This window comes from Sinocyclocheilus rhinocerous, unplaced genomic scaffold (genome assembly GCF_001515625.1).
Source record: "Sinocyclocheilus rhinocerous isolate Xijiao unplaced genomic scaffold, SAMN03320098_v1.1 scaffold1164, whole genome shotgun sequence".
In the NCBI taxonomy this organism is placed as follows: Eukaryota; Metazoa; Chordata; class Actinopteri; order Cypriniformes; family Cyprinidae; genus Sinocyclocheilus; species Sinocyclocheilus rhinocerous.
The window spans coordinates 191,267-207,679 of NW_015643253.1; the positions used below are offsets into that span (position 1 = coordinate 191,267).

General features: G+C 39.7%; 1 protein-coding gene across 6 annotated transcripts in view; it reads left to right on the forward strand.

The window, feature by feature from the left end:
- Positions 1-268: 268 nt before the first annotated feature.
- The window catches only part of pcloa (piccolo presynaptic cytomatrix protein a), a 45,701-nt gene continuing 29,556 nt past the window's right edge, over positions 269-16,413 (forward strand). For all 6 annotated transcript variants that reach the window (XM_016574655.1, XM_016574651.1, XM_016574653.1 and 3 more), the window contains exons 1-4: positions 269-719; positions 2,623-3,460; positions 4,300-5,379; positions 14,199-14,528. In XM_016574655.1, the coding sequence (XP_016430141.1) occupies positions 538-719; positions 2,623-3,460; positions 4,300-5,379; positions 14,199-14,528 (2,430 nt within the window). In that variant the 5' untranslated portion in view covers positions 269-537. The remainder of the gene's footprint in view (positions 720-2,622; positions 3,461-4,299; positions 5,380-14,198; positions 14,529-16,413) is intronic.

The window sequence follows — 16,413 nt, forward strand, 5'->3', positions numbered from 1 at the left end:
CAAAAAACCTTGAAAAACAATTAATGGATATGTAATCTGTCGACTACACAATTAAAGATATTTACAGGCCCATATGTAACATGCTTTCTGTAATGCAAAGTGTTTCAAGTCTTGTTACTACAAAACCAGCTGCTCTCCACCAAATCAGTTTGCTAATTAGGGAATTATTGGCTCGGCTTGAAAGCAAAATAATCAGGGTAATTATGAGAAGATTTGTTAATTCTAAGGCGCTTTGTCCCTTTAATTTCGTTTTTTTCCAACGGCGACGTCTTATGATCACCTGTGAGGGGCGGGACATCCGCGTTGGATGGATGGAGGAGGGAGGCGCACAACTCTAGATCTACACCCGCGCGGAGAGGCTCTGCTCTCGGGATGTGCGTTATCGCCACAGAGACCCTCGACTGAAATGGAGAAATAAAACGCCATGCATCCAAAACAATCGCGGATACCGACGCTGTCGCCTTATTCCGGGCATTAAGAGCCGTATCGCCGCGTAATTAGCTGGAGGGAGGAGGATTAAAGCAAAGGGGGTCGATCATGGGGAATGAAGCGAGCCTGGAAGGTGGCGAAGGGGCGCTCGCTGGATTACCAGCGGGACTCGCACCTGACGGGAAGGGTGGCTTCATCCAGATGTCTACAGGGGTGGAGGCAGACCTCAGTAATCTGTCAGAGGAGGAAAGAAAGCAGCTTGTGGCCGCTATGGCCAAAGCGCAGTCCAGGCAAGTTCAAGTGTCTATAAATGTATGCCGTAATGACGATGATGATGATGTCCATCCCTCCAGTGCCGGAGCGCTTGTGTTGGACGCGTCTATGATGTGCTTTTGTGTTTTGATCATCAGGGCACTGCATGTTGGCACATCACGACAGCAGCAACGATGCAAAACATGATCACACCCATTCACGCTCTTGCTGCGTGTTTACGGCCGTTTTATAGCGAGATATTTAATCCAGCCCAATTTTCAGCCATGCATATGATTGCAATTCAGTACCTCCTTAGTGCACTTCTGTTTTATAGATATACATATAGGTACAATTACCGCTGATTTGCACGAAACGCATTTTGTTTAATTAGTGTCATCATCGTTAATATGGTGGGTCCACTGTATGTGCACAGTGGATGTGCATAGTGTTTTAATGAATGTAGTTTTCTTTAAACCGTCTTATTCAGTCCATGCAAGACACCAAGGTTATAGACTGAATTTTAAAAAAAAGCATTTCCTTGAAAAATATGAATCCATACTAACGAATATCCGTCATCTGTGTATCCAGATCCGTTGCGTTCTCCATGCACACTCCATCTTCCTTCTGTGGGCTGTGTAGGTGATGTCATGAGCTGCTTTGGAAAACACTACCTGAGAATAACACAAGTCTATGAAAATTCGATCACTTGAAAGCACGCGATCGACATTCCATTTGACATGATCTCATTCGTAAGCTAATTGTGCCTTTAAAGTTGCTTAGGCGTAAATGTGTTATTTTTACCCAAGCGCAAATGGGGGGAGGGGGTATAAATATTAATATGACTAAATATAGCACTGCAAGCAAAAATTCCATCATGCTCATTGATCGCTTTGATTATTTTTGTGGAGTGAGCGTGTAGTATTAAACCTGAAAACAAGGACCGTGTTACAGTTTAAGCGATTATTGTATGTTGTTCGCTGTCCGTGGTGCTGAAACGCTCGCAGTGATGCCGAGGCGCCACTCGATTAGAAACAACACGAATCTTGGACGTGGCGTGATAATCTTTGGGTGGCTGAATGACAGAGCACTCAAATATATGTAAAATAACGCCCATGAGAACCACCAAAAGTTTAAGATGCTGTGCTGAACAGCCATTGAGTTAACAATAATGATGCACTGAAATTGAATCATGGTGACAATGGGCCAAAAACTAAAAATTGTTATTTTAAATTGAGACGTGCTAATTAGTCTCATAGCCCAAACACAAGAAAACCCTATTTATTAAAGCACTAATAACCAGAGAGCAGCCTTCTTTATCTTGGCATGGGAACATTAATATCCTAACTGGGAAACTCAGATATGTTTGTTAAAATTTTGACCACAATATGAAGGTTATTATATATATTTTATGCAATGTAATATATATATATATACATATATAAGGTAACCATTGTGTATAATTTAAGCTTTTGGCCTTTTTTGTGGCCTGAAATTCTGACGCATCCTTAGTTAGCAGTTGTATTTATTTTCTGTCACATTAAAATTGTGACAAAAACATTGACGATTAACTTTGTTTTTGGCTTATTCTGTGTGTTTTGTTACCTCAGTCTCTTAGAATGAATAAACTAGTTAAATATTATTGACTGACAACAGTAATAAACTGCATATGTATTGTGGATATGTCTCATTCTTGTTTAACTAATGTTATGACCACAGAGCCCATTTCAGATTTACATTTTTCTGCTGCATGAATTTTGCTTTTGATTGATTGTCTGAATAATTTGCAATGCCCTTTGAATTTATTTTTTATTTTTTTGGAATTTATCCAGAATAGCAATTAAGTAAATAAAGTACATATCAGTTAATCACAGGTTTTTCAAAATCTGTGTTGACTTGAGGCTAATGAATGTGAAGTTCATCTTATGTCTGTTCACTCCATAGGCCACCAGAGGCTCAAGCTGGTGGCACCAGAGTCCCAGCAGGTCTCAGTAAAAGTCGGACTGTAGATGCATTTGGAGAGGGGCCGCCTCTCAAGCCAAAACCTGGACGGAGCCCCTCCTCCCTCAGCCTTCTTGAATCACGTTTCCGGCAGGAGCCCAAAGACCCAGAACAACCACGAGCCGGCATGTTCTCATCTGGTTTCTTAAGTGGGGCCAACCCCCTGAGTGCAGTTTCTTCTGCTGTCTACTCTGCCAGCATCCCAAAATTTAGTTTGTTTGGTGATGATGAGGAAGAGGAGCCTGCAAAGCAAAAAGGAAAACCTCCTGGTCCACAGAGTGGAGCAGGGAAGGGTCCTCTGCAGCAAGGGGGTAAGCCACCACAACAAGGTCCACCTAAAGGACAGGCGCCTGAAGGTAAGCCTGGAGGTCCTGGTCCCCAACAACAAGGACCCAAACCTAGTGGACCAGGACCACAACAAGGACCCAAACCTGGGGTACCAGGAGCTCAACAGCAGGGACCTAAACCTGCAGGACCAGGACCTCAACAGCAAGGACCCAAACCTGGAGGACCAGGCCCCCAGCAACAAGGGCCGGGGAAACCTGGTCCAGGGGTTGCAGGAAAACCCAGTGGACCTCAACAGCAGGGTAAACCTGGGCCAGGGGCTCAGTTGGAAGGGCCTGGTAAAGCTGGGCCTGCTCAAAGGAAAGCATTGTGTCCACTTTGTAATTCCACAGAGCTGAATGTGCAGGCCAAAGACCAGCCACCTAACTACAACACCTGCACTCAGTGCAAACAGCAAGTGTGCAGCCTGTGCGGCTTCAGTCCACCAGACTCAGCGGTAAGAGACATATCCGCTACCTTCACTACATCAGTCATATAGATCTCACACTGGTCTTACGTTTTATCCAGATATAGATAAGAGTGGCATATATTGCAGATTTTTCATAAACAATTTACAAGGCTCTATTTTTGAGTCTTTCTTTGAAGACATCAGCAAAATCAGTTCATATTTGGTAATTAAAGCTGTACAAGGTTTTGTTTTAATAACCCTAATTTGGTTCTGCTTAAAATGCAACTTGCACTAATTCCTCTCGTCCCTGAGTTTGGGAGAAAAATATTGGCACAGAAGGTGGAAGATTATCAAGGTCACTTACATCACCCAGACAGGACGTGGAGGAAGTTGTTTTTCACTGTGTTTAGAAACTACATTCATGAGTTATATAGGCAGTGATTATACAGACAGTTAGCATTATTCCTGGGTCTATGTTAGAGAGAATAACAATATTACTCACACAGTGATGATTGTACAGTGTTATTCTTGTTTTTAAAGGATTAAAGTGTGCATTACAATAAATGACTCAACCAAAACAACAATAAAAGTAAATGAAATGTTTTTCATGTAATTAAATCAAAAGTCATGGCTTTCAGAGCTTACTAATCAATCCAATAAGAATAAAGGAGTACATATGATAAAGTATAACCGCAAGTTCTCCATAAATTAACATGTTGCATATGGGGTGTTTCTGTTGAGTGGCTGGCTATAAATGAAAATATTTTGATTACTATTTTCTATATAATGAGCTTGAGGTAATGCAAATGCTAATCAATATTCCAGCAGAAATGGTATTTGCTGCATCTGTGCTCATGTGCCTTGTCTTTCTCTGCATGTTTCTACAGGGTAAGGAATGGTTGTGTCTGAACTGTCAAATGCAGCGGGCAGTGGGGGGCATGGAGCCTCCTGGACCTTCAATGATGAAACAGCCCCCCAAGCAGGGTTCTGCACCTCCCTCCCCACAAAGGAAAGAGCCACCGTCTGGGTCTCCCTCTAAGGGTGAGACAGGGAAGAAGCCCCCAATGTTGACCAAACAACCGAGTATTGCTGATACGGGGAAAGGAAGTACACCTCCAACTACACCAAAATCTGGACCACAACAGGGACCTCAGCCTGCACAACTAGGGGCCAAGCGTGGGCAGCCTCCACCTCTTCAAAAACCTTCACAGAGCCCAAAAGGTAGTCCTCAGCCTTCTCCTGCAAAAACTACTCCAAAACAGGATGGAGGGGGCTTTTTTGGGGGATTTGGTCTGGGTGGATTGGCAGAGGTGACAAAACCCTCTGCAGGTGCCCAGGCTACTGAGTCAGTCACAGGGAAACTCTTTGGTGGTTTTGGTGGGTCGTCCAAACCTCAGGCCAGCTCTGCTGCTCAGGCCAGTGAGTCGGTCACAGGAAAACTCTTCAGTGGGTTCGGTGGGCTCACAGAGTCGGCTAAACCTACGGCAGCAAGTTCTCAGGCTGCCGAGAGTGTGTCTGGAAAGATGTTTGGTTTTGGCTCTTCCATCCTGAGCTCTGCCACCAATCTCATTTCTGGGGAGGAATCAAAGTCTCCCCCAAAATCTCCTCCAGGATCGCCCCCTGAATCCCCCGTTGGGTCTGAAGCAGGCTCCCCTCCTGTATCCCTCCCTGACTCAGGCTCAGAGTCACCTCCCGATACACCACCTGTTTATTCCAAAGAAACAGCATCTTCCAAACCTACAGCTGCTGAAGGAATATCATCAGCGGACATGCCCCCTCCAAAATCGACAGAAGTAGAGGGGTCTCCGACTCAAGTTTCAGGCTCTGAGGCCCAGTCCTGCTGTCCACTATGTAAAGTGAAGCTGAATGTGGGTTCAGGAGAGTCACCCAATTATTGCGCCTGTACAGAGTGCCAGAAGACTGTGTGCAACCTGTGTGGATTCAACCCCACTCCACATCTCTCAGAGGTAAGAGTTTTGCTGCAGCTCCTTGTTAAAGTGTTTTTTGAACAGTTTTTTTTCTCCTTAGTTTATTGGTGTATTTCCTGTTGAAACAGGAAATTGGGCCGGAACACCTCAAAGGGCTTGTTCTGTTTTTAGCTGCCTATAGCTTTTAGTTTTTCATCACGGCCAGCAACACTAAAACACTATTTATGCTACTTGTGTTTGCTTGTCGTAGGCAGGTGGTATTTATAATTTAGGAGGATGGGCCATTCTTATTCTAGAGGGCATTTTATTGGACAAGAATTTGTATATGCTCCTATGAACAAGATGAGTCATCTGTTTGTTTGTTTGTTTTTTGGTCCATTTTCAAGGAGGAGAAACTCGTTGTGTATATGTGCTACTTTTTTGTCAACTTACAAGTAAACTAGCATATAGACAGCATTAAAACTAACAGTTAACCCATTGTTAGCTAACCTCTGGTGATCAGAGGTGTGATTTAAAATGGGTTTGGGTGATCTACGGTTCAAGCGTTTCTCTGGAGAATGGCCTTTTGCTGTTGCTCTTTGAAGTTTTGATTGTTCTTTTGCATTATACATAAGACTCATCATTCCTGTCCCTGTTTACTTAAAAAGCTTGACACTTCACTGTGTAATCCAATGCACTTTGAGCCTCTTCGAGAGAATGTGTGTGCACTAAAGACAGAGAGAGTAATAGTCTGATCCCATCTCAGATGACTCACCAACTCTCTTCCTGTTGGAAAATAGCCTTTGCTTTTTAATGAACAGAGAAGGAAGGGAGGTATGTTTTTAATGTTTATTTTTTTTAAATAAGCAAAGGAATATTTAAAAAGATAGTTCATCTAAAAATGAAAATTCTGTCATCATTTATTCACCCTCATGTTGAATGAATTTTCATTTTTAGGTGAACTATGTATGTCTATAATATGATAACTTTAATATGTTTTAATATTATGCAAGTTTTGCTGTCATTTTATATTTCATATTAACATGAGTTGCCTAGATGAAGTATCTAGACCTTGAGGACTTTTGTTGATTAATAGGTTATATAATTAGTTAATATATTCTATAATTACCTACTAAATTATTATATATAGTAGATAATTACAGTAGCTAATTACAGGGTTCAGTTAGTCATAGAATGCCTGAAAATATCAGGTTTTGAATTTTTTTTTTTAAATTTTTTGGAAAGTTACAAAAATGCTTTTGCTCTTTGTGATTTGGTTGTGTAGAGTTACATTTGCATGCAGACTGGTGTGTCAACATAAGTCTGTCCAGTGAGGGTAACTGCCTGTGTGACTCAGAGCAAATAATTGTCTCTGGTGGGACACCGTTGTCTTCCTGAAGCCATATCAAATCTCATAATGTGTGTTGTTGTTGTTGTTTTTTTTGGTAAGTGTATTGTACACCTACATTAACTTGACTATGATAATTTAAATGTATTAATTTCAAGGATTGTTCTCTGACATACAAACTAGCAATGTTTTTCATATGGAAAGAAGCCACTTACTCTGGTAACCAAATTTGCTGTAAAATGAGGCTAATCAGGTATATTCTGGTACATTTAGTGGTGGTGTTGGTTTTTTGTAATAAAATACGTCAATAATTGTTATTCCAAGCACGTCTTTAAACAAATTATAACATTCCTCAAGGGAACCTCACATGTTCTTCTGTCCGTATGAGCAGGTTATGTTAAGCTGACATGCTTTGACCTGCACGCCGCGGCCTTTGATGGCTCTCACATTTAAACCATCCCCTGTGTTTGATGGTTGGTTTGTACACCAGGTTGCTCTGTCTTCTATCTAATCCCATGAGTCTATTTCATGTTTTCCAAACAGATTAGCCTGAGTATGTGCATCTGGTTTCACCTCACACGGTACAGCCAGTGACTTCACTTATTATACTGTCAGGAGTACCCTACCAAGATGGCTGACAACACTGATCCCCATTTCGCTAAGACCAGAACTGAAAGCAGAGACAGTCCTGTCATTTTTAACAGTAGACTGGCCTTATTATAGTAGACGTTAATGCATGAGACTACATGTCTTTGCAGTGTGTTGTTTATTCATCAGATTGTTCTGATCAAAAAGGCTCAAGGCCGTACAAAATTGTGTTATCAGGATCAGTGCTTCCATTTGAAGAACATCCTCACTTGAGGTTAGATTTAGTATATATATATATCTCCCTCTTCCTGTGAAATTTCAACACTACTTGTGCTACTGTGACAATGTGGGGTGAGTGTGCATGTGAGAGTTTGTGTAGTAATCTGTTTGAGCTAATAGGATTTAAAGGGCAACAGCTGAGTTTTTCTAAAGGCCACTTAAGGGCCACATTTTAAAATCTCTCAATATGTACAAGGTTTTAATATGACACACTTTGGTTTTCAAAGATTATCTTCGTTTCTCGTCATTATTTCTCTTCCCTGTCTCTCCAGTGGCAACACACCTTCTCCATCGGGTTTTTTACTTATGTGACTGGAATTCCTTGTGGCGCTGATCCTCTGCCTCATTCCATCCTCCTCCGTGGATTTATATGACTTGAATCAGAATCTCCTATATTTTGTCTCTATTCTTTCTTCATTCTCATTTTTGGCATTTCTCGCTGTTTGTTTTGAAGAAGGTTGGAAATGTTCCCTAGACATGACAATCTATGTAGAATATAAAACACAAAGCGTTTAAGAATCTGCCCAGAATCTAACATGCTTTATTTATTTAAATAAACATTTTGCTCATGTCTTGCAGGAATATTACAGGTAGGGCTGTACGATATGGCCAAAATTGATATCACAATCTATTTCTTAATTTCGGTCGATACGATATAATTCCGATATCGATATGAACACTATTTATCTGAAATAGAAATCTTTTGTAACATTATAAATGCCTTTACCGACAACATTTGATAACTTCTAATGTAATTTTGATTTTATTTTCGATGTCTGTCCTTTTCTTTGAAAAAATTAAAGTATCTGGATTACAGTGAGGCATAATGGAAGTGAATGGGGCCAATCCATTCACCATTCACGTTAAAATACTGACTGTTGCAATATTATAACCACAAGACATAAACAAAATGCATGTTATCATAATATTAGTGTGAAAAAAAATCACTTACTAAGCTTTTCTATGTAAAGTTATATCCAGTTGACGTAATGCCTTAAACCCTAAACGAGAATAATTTACGGCTGAAATAATACACAATTTTACAGAAAATTTAATGAAAGTATTTTTTAAATATATATATATATTTAGATGTTGTTTAATATTTAATGTTTTTTTTTTTTTGAATTTTAAATTCTCCAAAAAATGACAATTGGCCCAATTTACTTCCATTGTAAGTCCCTCAACATAATCTTGATTTCTGTTTTTTTTTTTTTCTTCTTTTTTTTTTTAATAAAATGAGGCATGTTTCAAAAATGAATTTTTGTGGAAATCATACCACAAATGCTGTCGATTAAACTTGTTCTGAACCTGAAATACTCCTTTAACTTGACAGTATTTAACCCGGGACATTTCATTAAGGTGCATCCACAGACTTTAAGTATTCAGATTCTTTAGTTTAAATTATTATATAAATGTTTTTAGTTGCCCAAACTTGTAATTGGCAGTACTGTGCTTAGTTGCACATGTCCTGTTAGTTAATAAGCAATGTAACATTGTCCTTTTATGGCTTATGAGGTAGGTAATGTTGGGCAAATCAGGTGTGACACTTTTTTTTTCATGTGCCACAATGTTGACAGTTTCACAACAGTCCCACAGAGAACTGGACCAGAGATTAGATTTCACACTCTTGGTTTGTTTTTGTTTTTTTTGGTTGGCCATCTGCCTTAGGCTTTGAGTCACTTGCCAGCCACCTTATGTGTCATCCCTCCCCACAGTGCGCCCCCACCTCAAAGATGACCCATTCATTCCTTGCATATTCACAGACAGCCCAGTGTAACGTGAAATAAAGTGCATGTTGTTTTTCTTCTGCCATGTCTCTATTCTCGAAGGTTTTGCCCACACGTTCACGCCCACTGTGACCCATCCACCTCCCACTCCACCAGACTAATAGATTTAGCTGACTCCCCTTCCTCAGTATTTCCAGCCTGGGGTCAGATACAGCACTGCATGGCCTCCCTCAGAGCAGAAATCCACAGTTTTACATAATCCACCACCTCCCTAAATCTGAGCATCTAGAAGCCAGAACTGCTTCATGCTATTGTGCTGTCTCTCTATAGCTGTAGAGCAAGGGTGATCGCATTCTGTCTTTGACCTGATTAACCTCAGGCTTGAAAAAAGGGTACATTTTAACAGAATATTATTGTCAATATGCATTTCACCAGTTTACATGTTCATCTAATTCTTAAAGTCAACATGAAATCATAATTTACTTTCTAAATACGTGTTCCTAGTCTCAATGTGCATGATTCATCATTGCACATTATGCCAAAGAAAAAAATATTTATTTCATTCTCTTCATTATTGACAGGATCAGCTGGATAAACAAATTTTGCAAGTCTGTTTACATTTTTGCCTAGAAATGAGAAGTTAAACTCCTTCCTAATTCTTCCTAATACTTCAACTTGAATGCCTTAAAGAGCTACTCAACCTTCCTTTGTCTGCTTGTGCTGTTCCCATAGCTACAAGTGCTGTCTCCCAATCTGTCTATTTGATCACTTTATATAATGTGTACAGACGTGTGTGTCTGTGTGCCTTCCATCACCATGGAGATCTGTCCGCCTGTCTGTTTGATTATGATGTTTGCTTTGTTTATCTTTAGCAATCTTCTGATTTCTAGCCTGCATTTCTGAAAAACACCGCTCGGTCTCTTAATCTACAGGACGATGTGTCCATGTGAATGTCACGCTGAGGCACCAAATATTTGTTTTATCTGGAGTTTCAAATATTCATTGTTTATTCTTGGTTTAATCATACAGTGTGACTTAAATGTTATGCTTTCACAGTCCCGTCTGTCTGTATTTTATTCTACATGTCTGTCTGGCTCGCAGTCAAAGCTGTGCCTCTGTACTCTCCAGTACATTGAGGCAAAAACAGCCAGAGTGGCAAAAGAGTGGTAGAGGCAGAGCCAAGAATGACTGCAGGACATTATGGGAGATGTTCCTCTTTGTGGCAGCAAGCTTGTATTGCTGTGTATGTGACTGTGTGCATTTTCCTTTGAGCTCGAAAGCCTCTCTTTTAGGCCAGACACATTCCTGCAGTGTCCACCACGTGCCATCCTCTCCCTGATCTTTTGAAAGCAGTCGTATTTTTAGATGTGAAGGTGTTTTGTGTGTGTATGACTGAGAGACAGCCACTAGGCACCCTGTCCATTAAACCAAGCTCTCAGTGTACAAAGACAGCAGTCTCGCCACTGCGAAATACACGTGTTATGCTGACTCAAAATTTTAATGTGTATAATATCTCTTTAAACTTAATGTTGTTTTTTTTTACACTAGCCTTTTAGTTTACTTAAAAACTAACAGATATAAAACTCACCTTGTAGACCACAGATACATTGAGTTATCTGGAGGTTTTTTTTGTTTTCCTTTTTTTATTGTTTTTGTGTGTTGTTAACATCAGACACTTATTATAATGAAAACTGGCACATTTTAACCGTGCAGACAGCACCAGGAAATCGGTATGGTGCCAACACAGAGTCTTAGAGGAAGTTTGAACCTCAAACAGACCTACTGTAGCTAGCTAATAAGGAGAGGAAGAGGGGTGGCGGATGTGAGAGGAGGAGAGAAAGAAAGGGCATTGAGAGTGAGAGAGGAGGCGGTGAATGATATTCGAATTTGGAGGAGGAAGTGTGTGGAAAGGTTACTGAGAAAATATGACTTCCTATTTGTTTGCTTATTGTGTGTTTATGACAGAAGTAGGAAAACTATTTGACTTGAATACTTAATTTGGTCACATTTGAATCTATAAATTAAATAAAAAGGTTTATTCTATGTATCTAAGTCTAGATAAACTTACAGTATAACTGGAGTGTCTATGTTTTGTGTACTAATAATTGATCATTTTGCATTTTTCTACATTACTAGCCCTTTAAACATTTACCTTGGTAACCACTGATTCCACCAAAATGCAGCTATTGTGTCACTACAGTAAAACTGTGGTAAATTTGACATCAAAAATTAAAATGACAAAGATTTGGAAAGCATCTGATGGAAGGAATTGCCATAGTAATTTTTTTATTATTATTTTACACAAAATTAAAAATAATTTTGCTGGAAACTTCGATTGACAGGGTAGGATTTGTAAGTGAATGCATTTCATTGGCAAAGTAAGACTGTCATAGTCTTTGGGCTTTTAGTAAATTTAGCTCAGTTTCACACCTTTATTGACAGATTTCGCACATACACACATTCTGGCTTTGAGAGTAAGCACACCCATCTGTGCTCATTGGATAAGGATTCTAAAGCACTTTTCCTGATTGACAGAGAAGGAAACTTAAGGTCAGGTTCATTGAACTTCATTGAAAAAGCTACAAAAATTACAATTCACCATTGCATAAACATGCATTTTTTTTCTAAACCAATTTTTCTCTACTGTACACTAGGGCTGTGCAAAAAATCGAATGCGATTTTCATGCGCATCTCGTCAGTAAAACCGCTTCTGGTGATTAGTAGTAAATCTCCAGCACGTGCTTTCAGATGGAGCAGCATTTACTACACAGAGCCATAGATCACTGACAAGCTACACAAAATCGCGTTCAAAATCGGCAATGAATCGCCTGCGATTTCCCATTCAAATAATCTGTAATAAATCTCAGATACAAACCCTTATTAGCAGCCTAAGATGCTCTTAAGAATTCTGGCCTTCATAAAAAAAAACCGTCATGTAGTTCTGTCTGATATTCCTGTCTGCAAACTCAGCAAATATGAAAGAATGAGTGGTGAGAAGACAAGCAATGTTTTCAGCCCGAGCCACAAATAATGTGACTGCCTGAACTCTCGTTATATTGCATCATTTACAGTCTCTTCACCTCTGGGGCTGATGGATTTAGTGCCTAGTGCCTCTGTTTGTGAGGCAAGTAAATCCTAGTGAATTTTGAAATACATGAGTATGCTAGCCAGATCATGTAGAGAATGTGTTGAATAAATAAATGTTGAATTATTCATGTGTTGAATAAAATGACTCAATTTATGTTTCATATAGTAATTGAAGTCTGTGACCTGTGAGTCAAATAGATTTTCATCCAGTTCCAAGTCTACATCGCCTCTATCTGATCTTGTAATTTGTAATCTGGCACATGGGCAGATTGCTTTGTGGCTGATGAATTACATGAAAAGGTTGAGCGCAACTTTCATTTTCAAGTCCATGTTTCAGGTTCAAGCTGCATTGTGTACTAATAATTGATCATTTTGCATTTTTCTACATTACTAGCCCTTTAAACATTTACCTTGGTAACCACTGTGAGAGCAGACATCTGTTTTTGCTGATCATTATATTTACTGGCAATTAATGTGATCCAGCTAACATTACTTTGACCTGACTGTTTGAAAGTCTTTATATTTTTATTTTCCTAGTTTCCTAGATTTGTAATTGTTGTTCATTGTTTCCTTAGATAGATAGGATAATATATCCTTCTCTTCTGATGTACCTTTCAGCATGTTGAAAGACAAGTACTTTTCATAAGGTTACAATCACATCAGTCTTTCATCTAATAGGGTTTCATTAGGATTGTGTCTTTGTCCTTGAACTCAGTCCTTGCACACATGCAGTATTGGGTCTTGCCATACAACTTGTGTGTGGTTTGAAATATCTATTTCTCAGAGTGTCTCTGTCCTTGCGTGGCACAGGGATCCCAGATCTCCTCTAGATTTAGACTAATCCCTGCAGCCAAGCCATTGGAGAACCAAAATATAGCTAAGCATGCCTCAGCACTGAAGCCTAACATAGATCGCTCTGAATTTGCATCAGCCAGTGGGGCATGATTCCTCATGAGAAGACTGTGGCATCTGCATCCCCCATTAACATGTAATATTCATCTCTGACGTTACCATTTGTGGTTCATCCAGTGTCATGGAGTTCTCTGCTTGATGCCACAAGGTTCAGTACATTTCAAGTGTTGCTCTTTTTGTAGCTTTCAGCAGCTCCATTGTTTTTCTTTAGAAAATACATCTTTGAAATCTGTCTAAATAAATTCATGTGGGCTGGAATATCAGGGAAACAGTCATTATAAACAGTTGTTAGTTTTAATAGAGCTGTGTTCAAATCTCAATCACAGCTTAAGTGGGGGATAGAATTTTTTTCCCATGTGGTCTCAAGTAAATTATGCTGAAAGGATAGTTTCCGTGAACAACTATAGACCACATTCCCTTTATTGCATTTTCCAATGTGTTTGCTAGCAGATTTAATTGACTCTAAATAGATTATTTTGTGTAGCCTACCTTTGTAAGTTGGAGGGATACCATACATTAAAGTATATCTACACAGTACTGCCTAAAACTGCTTAATCTTTTAGCTTGTTTAACTTCAATATTAGCCTAAAAATAAAGACCATTGCACCCACCTCCACAAATACAAATGTATATGTGTTCACTCCATATATACACTAGCATCTGTAAACTGTTGAAGTGCAGTTTTTGCTGAACAGGTTTTTCTGACATTGAACTGATAAAGATTCATCCCATTACAATTAATAATAAATTAACAATATCTTAGGTTACATACAATTAAAATCACTCCAGAAATAGAGTAAGTTATCCTTTGCTGTAGTATCAGATGTTTATTAGTTAAATGGGTTGTGCAACACTGAAAAATCAGAGGCTGGAAATGTATTATAGCACCTCAACTTTCAATACTTCCTCTCAAATCTGCTATTATTCATTTTTTACAGAAAGAATGGCTCTGCCTAAACTGCCAGACCCAAAGGGCTCTGTCTGGGCAACTTGGGGATATGCCACCTCCACCTTCTCCATCCAAGTTACCAGCCAAACACGAACCCACCCCTCCATCCTCCCCAGCCTGTGCTGCATCCTCCACCCCTTCCTCTCCTGCACCTACTGCCACTGCTAACCTTGCCAAAGGGCTAAAACGGATGCCCAGCATATCTCAGGCCCCAGCTGAAAAGTCTGAGCCAGTCTCAGCCAAAGTTGATGCTAAAGATGTAAAAAATACAGATGCAGAACAAGGGGTTACAGCAGAGCCAGTACCGAAGAGTACACAGGTAGTACCAGAAAAGATCAAAGAAAAGCACCTGGCACCCTGAATGAAAACACAGAGGGCTTAACAACGTCATTTGAGCAAATAGTTAAGGAAGATGCCCCTCCTTCACCTCATGTTTTAGAAGAGATGGCAAATGTTAAATGGGCAGATGTAGAACATGCTGAAATTGTAGAACAATCTGAGGACCCTACAGAGGTACAGAATGCAGATAAAAGTGAGCCAGAACAGTGCCAGGTCCAAAAGCCAGAATATGCTAACACTTTTGAAACAGAGCCTGAAAGCAGTCAGGAAGCACCTATAATTGATAATGTAATTCAGACCCTTCTTGTTAGTGACATGGAAGCTATTTCAGAAAATGAAATAGAGCCACAATGCACTGAGACATCAGAGCCAGCAACAAAGATCAAAATGACAGAGTCTCATGCAAGCTCTCCTATAAACAAGGAACCACATAGTCAGACCACAGAGAAACAATCTGAAGAGCTCACACAACCCTCAAATGTAGATACAGTAGATAACATGCATGTAAAGGAAAGCTCTTATCGAGACAGCAACTACTGATCATGATCAAAGTAGCATAGGGAATGTGCCAGAGAGGAAACCTGAAGCCTCTGTGCAAATTGAGGCACCAAGGATTGAGTCCAGTGATGATCAGCCATCCTATAATATTACTTATCAGGAAGTATCTGCAGAGCCAGAAAATAAAGCAGATCAACTTAAAAATGGGGTCATAGTGGAGGCCATTTTAAATAACAAATTTACAGAAGAGCAGGTTACAGAAACAACACAGTTATCCCCCCAAAATAACCCATTTGAAAAGTCAGAAGTCACTAGCAAAGATTCTAGTCTTAAGGCAAATTATATTTCTGTAGATAATAACAATAAGAATTCTGAAAAAAGTCTAACAGAAGATAAGATAGAGGTAGAGGACACATCACAGACACAATTAGATGAGCCCTCACCATCTCCAGTTATTGAACTCAACTTCACAGAAAAAATATTGGAAAATAGAGCTGAAAATGTTGGAAATATAACCCAAAGGAGCACTGCACTAAAGAGCTCTGTGTTGAAAAAGAGGATAAGCCACTGGAAAAGGAACAGATGAGCACAGATAAAACGGAGCTGGAAAAATGTATGCCAGATCAAGCAGGTGGAGATTTAGAAATCTTTGAGAACACAGAGCAGAAAGTCACTCTCAAGACTTTGTCTGACAACATACAATTTGAATGTAGTTCTGAAAGCACTTTCTCTGAACAAGAGATTAGTCCAGATAATAACATAGAAGAGAAAAAGATGGAGGATACATACCCTCCAGCTCTTCACGAAGCTGCTCCCAAACCAGAGAAAAAAATGTCAGAAACAGAGAAAGTCTGTGAGCAAAACACAGAGTCAGATGCTGTTGTTACCGAGAAAGAGAATGAATGTAAAGTCATTAGTGATGGACTATCATCTGTTAATAATGATAATGCTTCAGAGTTGGTAGAAAAAAATTTTCCAGAAGAAGAGAAAATTAGGCAAATTCCAGACACTGTGACAGACAAAGCTCTAGAGCAGTCTGTCATGCCAAGTGGCTTTACTGACCAGAAAATAGGAGTCCCCTCATCCCGTGTGCTTAGCCAGAATGAAGACATAAAAGCAATAATTGAGATCAAGCCTGAAGAGATGCAGCCGTGAATGAGATGGTAGAAAACATATTGCCAGAACAGACAGATATTAGGCAGATTCCAGACTCTGTGACAGAAAAAGATCTAGAACAATCTGCCATGCCAAACGGTCTTACTGATCAGGAAATAGAAGTCCCCTCATTCCTGATGGTTAGTAAGAATGAAGACAAAAAAGCATTAATTGAGATCAAGCCTGAAGAGCTGCAGTTGACACAACAAGTC